Genomic DNA, 6,322 nt, shown 5'->3' with positions numbered 1-6,322 from the left:
CACTACCCTGTTTTACCCAGGCCGCCGACCCCCTCATCCAGGCCAATTTAGTGGCCTCTGGAGACGTGTTTCAGCATTCGCTTTTAGAGTTTCCGTCACTGTCAACTCCTAATTTCTACAGCGCGGCAGCAAAACACGGAGTTGAGCGGTCAGACCCCCGGTGTTCGACCCCGCAAAATTGTCTGTCGCTCGGGAGGAGTTCGCGGCTATGGAGCGCCTGGGCATTGTGCAGCACTTGAACAGTGCCTGGGCCTCTACACTTCACATGGTGCCCAAGCCAGACGGGTGGTGGCGACCGAAAGGTGCCGCCCAGACCTTTCAGCGACTTATGGACTCTGTTTTGTGCGGACTACCTCACGTTTTTGTCTACCTGGATGACATATTGGTGGCCAGCGGCTCGGCGGGACAGCACAAATCTCATCTGCGCCAGGTTTTCCAGCGTTTAGCAGAGCATGGTCTGATCATCAACCCGTCGAAGTGCCAGTTTGGTTTGCCGGTCCTGGATTTCCTGGGGCACTGCATCTCCACTGACGGTGTGGTCCCGTTGCCGGACAGGATTCAAGCTGTCGCAGCTTTTCCGCGTCCAGCCTCGGTTAAAGCGTTACAGGAGTACCTGGGGATGGTCAGTTTTTATAATTCTTTCCTTCCCTGGGCTGCTCACCTGTTACAACCGCTCTATGCTGCTTTAAAAGGTAAAATGGCAATGTCTACGGGTTGGGCTGCTGCATGTGTTCCGTGCCAATGCTCGAAGGTCCACAGGTACACTCAGGTGCCCCTCGAACCTTTCCGCGTACCTGGTAGGCGTTTCGACCATGTGCACGTCGATTTGGTCGGACCGCTCCCACAGTCGCAGGGTTTCACACACCTTTTTACTGTGGTGGATCGCACCACCAGGTGGCCGGAAGTGGTTCTCCTGGCTTCCACGACAGCTGAGGTGGTGGCCAGGGCGTTTGTGTCCATGTGGGTTTCGCGTTTTGGTCCCCCTGCTGACAATACCTCTTACAGAGGCCCTCAGTTTGTGTTGGAACTTTGGTCCGCCATGGCTGACGGCCTGGGGGTCACGGTCCACCGCACCACGGCATACCACCCGCAGGCTAACAGGATGTGCGAGCGGTTTCACCGGTCGGGTTGTGTGTGGCGACCCACTAGAGGGCTCCACTCACACCCAAGCTGGGAGGAAGGGTTCTGTTGTGTTTGGGCGCAATATGCTCAGTTCATGTTTGGAGGTGAATAAAGTTGTAGTGTAAAACTAGAGCTCCTGTGTCGTGTGTCACATGCCTCCATACGAGTATACTTAACTCTGAGTATAGAAAATAACATAGAAAACAACAAATAAAGTAAAACAAGTGTTTTGTAGCACTTGTAACTTATGTGTGGGTGTAGTCAGCTCAAAAATAAAATTGAGCTGAAGGTCTGTTCCTTTATTATGTATTCAGTTGCATATCATGTTTTTAAAAAGTAACTAATTACTTTTGAAAAATAAGTAATCAGTAAAGTAACAGTTGCATTCTTAGAGGAATAATTAGTAACTAATTACTATTTTCAAGTAACTTGAACCTCAGTTCTGTACTCAGCTCTTACTGCTGTTCTCTGAGTCAAAGTCACAGGTCTGTGTACATAAAGGGAAAAACGTCAGCTCTTACTCCTGGGCCCTGTTTCAGGAAGCCGGTTTAGTGGAAAAACTGAGTAAGTATACCCTGAGTTAACGAAAACTCTGGGTTTTCGGTTTCACAAAGCGAGTTCAGCTGAAGCCTGAGTGAGTCACTATGACGACACACGCCGTGAAGCTAACCTGCCCCCTAGCAGGTTTACTACAACTAACCCTGACTGTCTCCGCCCCTTTGTCGGAAACCTGACAGTAGGAAGTGTCAGACATGGCGTGTCCCTTCCTTGAAGAGCCAGTAGATCGTGAAGCCCAAATTCTCCGCAGAGCTCCCCGCCGGGAGAGAGTGATCAGAGCGCGTTTGGACATTTTATCATATCCTGATGATTGTCTGTGCGAACGTTACCGTTTCTCAGCACAATCTATAATTTATTTGGATAACATCCTCAGGCCATATATTACGCATGTGACACATCGCGGACATGCTCTCAGTTCTGTACATATTATTTGTATTGCACTTCGGTTTTTTGCAAACGGGAGCTTTCTGTATAATATTGGTGAAGCTGAGCACGTTTCCAAGGCTACCGTCTGTCGGGCAGTCAGGAATGTTACAGTTGCACTGAAACGTCTCCTGTACTCGTTTGTGGTGTTCCCCGGTCATAGACCCACAAGATTTATCAAAGAGGGATGCCACAAAATTGCAGGTATCAGGATGACCAAAACTTAATTTATGATGTGGTGATACTTGAACTACTACTTAAATTTTACATTTATTTTCAGGGTTCCCAGGCGTGATTGGCTGTATAGATGGCACTCACATTCCAATCATTGCTCCTTCAGTAAATGAAGGAGACTATGTGAACAGGAAGTCTTTCCACAGCATTAATGTACAGGTACATAGTTCCCTGTAGCATTTCAAACTAACAAATTATTTCATCATAGTAATGGATGCTAATTTGTGTTCTCTGCACTGTGAAGATCATATGTGATGCTGCCAACATTATCACAAATGTGGAAGCCAAGTGGCCAGGCTCTGTCCATGACTCACAAATATTCCGTGAATGTACACTGAGCACAAAATTTGGACATGGTGAGTTGAAAATACTTTAAAATATATAAAGACCAATTGCTTCAGGGACATTTGAACTGAAGTGTATCCTTCTGTCTTAGGAGAGTTCACTGGCTACTTGCTTGGTGATAGGGGGTATCCATGTTTACCCTATTTGCTTACCCCTTACTCTGACCCTGAACCGGGCCCACAGCAGCGATATAATCTGGCTAATTGCAGGACAAGAGCCAGAGTTGAAATGACTATCGGAATGCTTAAGGCCCGGTTCCAGTGCCTGCAAAGACTCAGGGTCACCCCAGAAAGGGCATGTGACATTATTGTGGCATGTGTGATTCTTCACAACATTGCCACAATTAGAGGAGAACACTGTCCTTCTGAACCAAACAGCAGTGATCCAAACCATGAACATCCTGACCCTCCCACGGACATACAAGATGGAAGAGCAGTCAGAGACACCATATGTCACAATCATTTCTTTTGACCCATCACCTCAACATGGTTTTCTTTTTTTGACTTTGTATGAAAAGTATTTCAAACAAGGTTGGGCAAACACAGACTCTGAAACTACATGAACCTCTGAAATTTTAGCCCAGATAGAAATAAAAATAAAATAAAAAGCTGAAATAAAAAGCTGTTCTTGATTGTTTTTGGAGCTTTAATGTCTCTTTTAACAATGTGTTTCTTTTTCATTAATTAATTAAAATGTTGTATGTTAAAGTCCAGCCATGGTCCTGGGTTACACATGGTAGTTATAATATTTCTTTAACATGAATACAGCAATAATTTGTATGTAAAAAAATGTTTTACAGCTCTGGAGCATGTGTTTTAGGGTCTAATTTCATCTGGCACCTTAACACTAAATGATGCTAAAACAACATTTGTGCTTCAAGCATATAAACATGCACCTGGTGTAGCCTGCCAAGTACACCAGGTGCATACCAAGTATTAAGACTGGTAAATCTGACTAACTAGACTGTGGCTTAGAAAGGTTCCTTTCTTGCTCTGTTTATGCTTGTTATGATAAATTGAAAAATACAGTAGGTGTTTGGCTGTGTAAAGCGGTCAGATCAAGCTGGATTACAGGAGTTAAGAGCCACATGTCAAAACACGTCTTTCAGTCTGCCCTAGGGCTCCATAACAACAGCCCCCATCCCTCGAAAATCCAGCCGCCACCATTCTTCTCATGTCACTCAGTCCCTATCCAAAGGCACAATCAACACTCTCAGCTCCATTTCCTGCCAATGAGCACACTGACAGCACGCACACACACACAAACACACAAGCAACAAAAGGTGATATCAGTTACACGTAGTGCCCCTAGCATGAAATGTTATAGCATTATGTGCTGTACTTGTGTGTGTCAGTCAACAGGAGGACAGTAAATTTTAAAAACTGTAAATCAGTTAAGATAATCTTCCTTCTGTTTGGAGACATACAGCAACAGGTTTTATGAGTCGGTATAATGGCTTGTATGACCAATTTTTCACATAAATAAGAGGAGTTTTCTGACATTTATACTTCATACATAAATCTAGCAAGCTTTTGCATTTATATTATATAAATACACGTGATGAACCCAAGTAAACTCACTAAATGTAGTTTTTGAAGTTAGCTCCTAAAGTCCCTGCCATGAACTGCACTGTTTATAAAAGATTTAGGTTGATGTTCAGGTCCTGGTTACTTTATTTGTACAATGTATCTATGGTGATGTCAACCAGTAGTTTTATGTCTTCACAATGTGAAGCTTCAAGATTAGTGTTTTGGTCAATTTCATGTTAGTTTTTTTTTTTTAATGACCATATTTGTACGACAGGGTAGCGGTGTTGGTTAAGGCTTGCATATGGGGCGCCATTTGTAAAGTGAAACATGCTGAAATTAACGGCAACATTTTTCCACAATTAGCTCAAAACCTTACAAAAACATGTTTTTTTGACTCATTTTTCACAACATTTAGTAAAATATTTGTAACTTTTCATATTAGAAACACAATTTCAAATGTTAAATCTAAATGCTAAATATTAAATCTAAATGTTAACTATTAAATCTAAATGTTAAATCTAAATGTTACATGTTAGATCTAAATGTTAAATCTAAATTTAACATTTAGATTTAACATTTAAATGTAATATTTAGATTTAAATATAATATTTAGATTTAACATTTAGATTTAAATATATTATTTAGATTTAACATTTAACATTTATATTTAAATTTAACATGTTTTAAATATGAAAAGTTACAAATATTTTACTATCCATCCATCCATCCATCCATCCATCTTCATCCGCTTTGTCCGGGGCCGGGTCGCGGGGGCAGCAGCCTAAGCAAAAAGGCCCCAGCCACCTCTCCCCAGCCACCTCCTCCAGCTTGTCCGGGGGAATACCAAGGCGTTCCCAGGCCAGCCGAGAGATATAATCTCTCCAGCGTGTCCTGGGTCTGCCCCGGGGCCTCCTCCCGGTGGGACATGCCTGGAACACCTCACCCAGGAGGCGCCCAGGGGGCATCCTTGTCAGATGCCCGAACCACCTCAGCTGGCTCCTTTCAATGTGGAGCAGCAGCTGCTCTACTCTGAGCCCCTCCCGGATGGCCGAACTTCTCACCCTATCTCTAAGGGAGAGGCCAGCCACCCTTCGGAGGAAGCTCATTTCTGCCGCTTGTATCCGCGATCTCGTTCTTTCGGTCACTACCCACAGCTCGTGGCCATAGGTGAGGGTAGGGACGTAGATCGACCGGTAAATTGAGAGCTTCGCTTTTATACTCAGCTCCCTCTTCACCACGACGGACCGGTGCAGCGTCCGCATTACTGCAGCTGCAGCCCCAATCCGTCTGTCGATCTCCGGCTCCCTTCTCCCATCACTCGCGAACAAGACCCCGAGATACTTGAACTCCTCCACTTGTGGCAGGAACTCATCCCCGACCCGGAGTGGGCACTCCACCCTTTTCCGGCTGAGAACCATGGCCTGAGATTTGGAGGTGCTGATCCTCATTCCCGCTGCTTCACACTCGGCTGCGAACCGTTCCAGTGCGAGCTGGAGGCCTTCACCCGATGAAGCCAACAGAACCACATCATCTGCAAAAATCAGAGATGAGATTCTGAGGCCACCAAAGCGAAAGCCCTCCGCCACTTGGCTGCGCCTAGAAATCCTGTCCATAAAAATTATGAACAGAACCGGAGACAAAGGGGAGCCCTGGCGAAGCCCATCACCCACCGGGAACGAGTCCGACTTATTGCCGGCAATGCGAACCAAGCTCTTGCAACGGTTGTATAGGGATCGAATGGCCCGTAGCAATGGGCCAGACACCCCATATTCCCGCAACACCTCCCACAGGACACCCCGAGGGACACGGTCGAATGCCTTCTCCAAGTCCACAAAACACATGTAGACTGGTTGGGCAAACTCCCATGCACCCTCAAGTATCCTGGAGAGGATAAAGAGCTGGTCCAGTGTTCCGCGACCAGGACGAAAACCGCATTGTTCCTCCTGTATCCGAGGTTCGACTAACGGACGAACTCTCCCCTCCAGCACCCTGGCATAGACTTTCCCAGGGAGGCTGAGGAGTGTGATCCCCCTGTAGTTGGAACACACCCTCCGGTCCCCTTTCTTAAAGATGGGGACCACCACCCCGGTCTGCCAGTCCACAGGTACTGC

General features: G+C 45.7%; 1 protein-coding gene across 1 annotated transcript; it reads left to right on the top strand.

The window, feature by feature from the left end:
• Window positions 1–208: 208 nt before the first annotated feature.
• Window positions 209–3,161, top strand: LOC308403910 (putative nuclease HARBI1; the record flags this gene model as incomplete). The annotated part of the gene is made up of 6 exons (XM_080893705.1): window positions 209–622; window positions 752–1,104; window positions 1,931–2,307; window positions 2,384–2,496; window positions 2,582–2,693; window positions 2,774–3,161. The coding sequence occupies 6 exons, from the start codon at window positions 209–211 to the stop codon at window positions 3,151–3,153; spliced, it is 1,749 nt and encodes a 582-aa protein (XP_080749831.1). The 3' UTR covers window positions 3,154–3,161.
• Window positions 3,162–6,322: the final 3,161 nt, after the last annotated feature.

Source organism: Rhamphochromis sp. 'chilingali', assembly GCF_963969265.1.
Source record: "Rhamphochromis sp. 'chilingali' genome assembly, chromosome: 10".
Lineage (NCBI taxonomy): Eukaryota > Metazoa > Chordata > Actinopteri > Cichliformes > Cichlidae > Rhamphochromis > Rhamphochromis sp. 'chilingali'.
The sequence above is the reverse complement of the archived record's forward strand: the minus strand, read 5'-3'. Positions and strand labels throughout refer to the sequence as shown.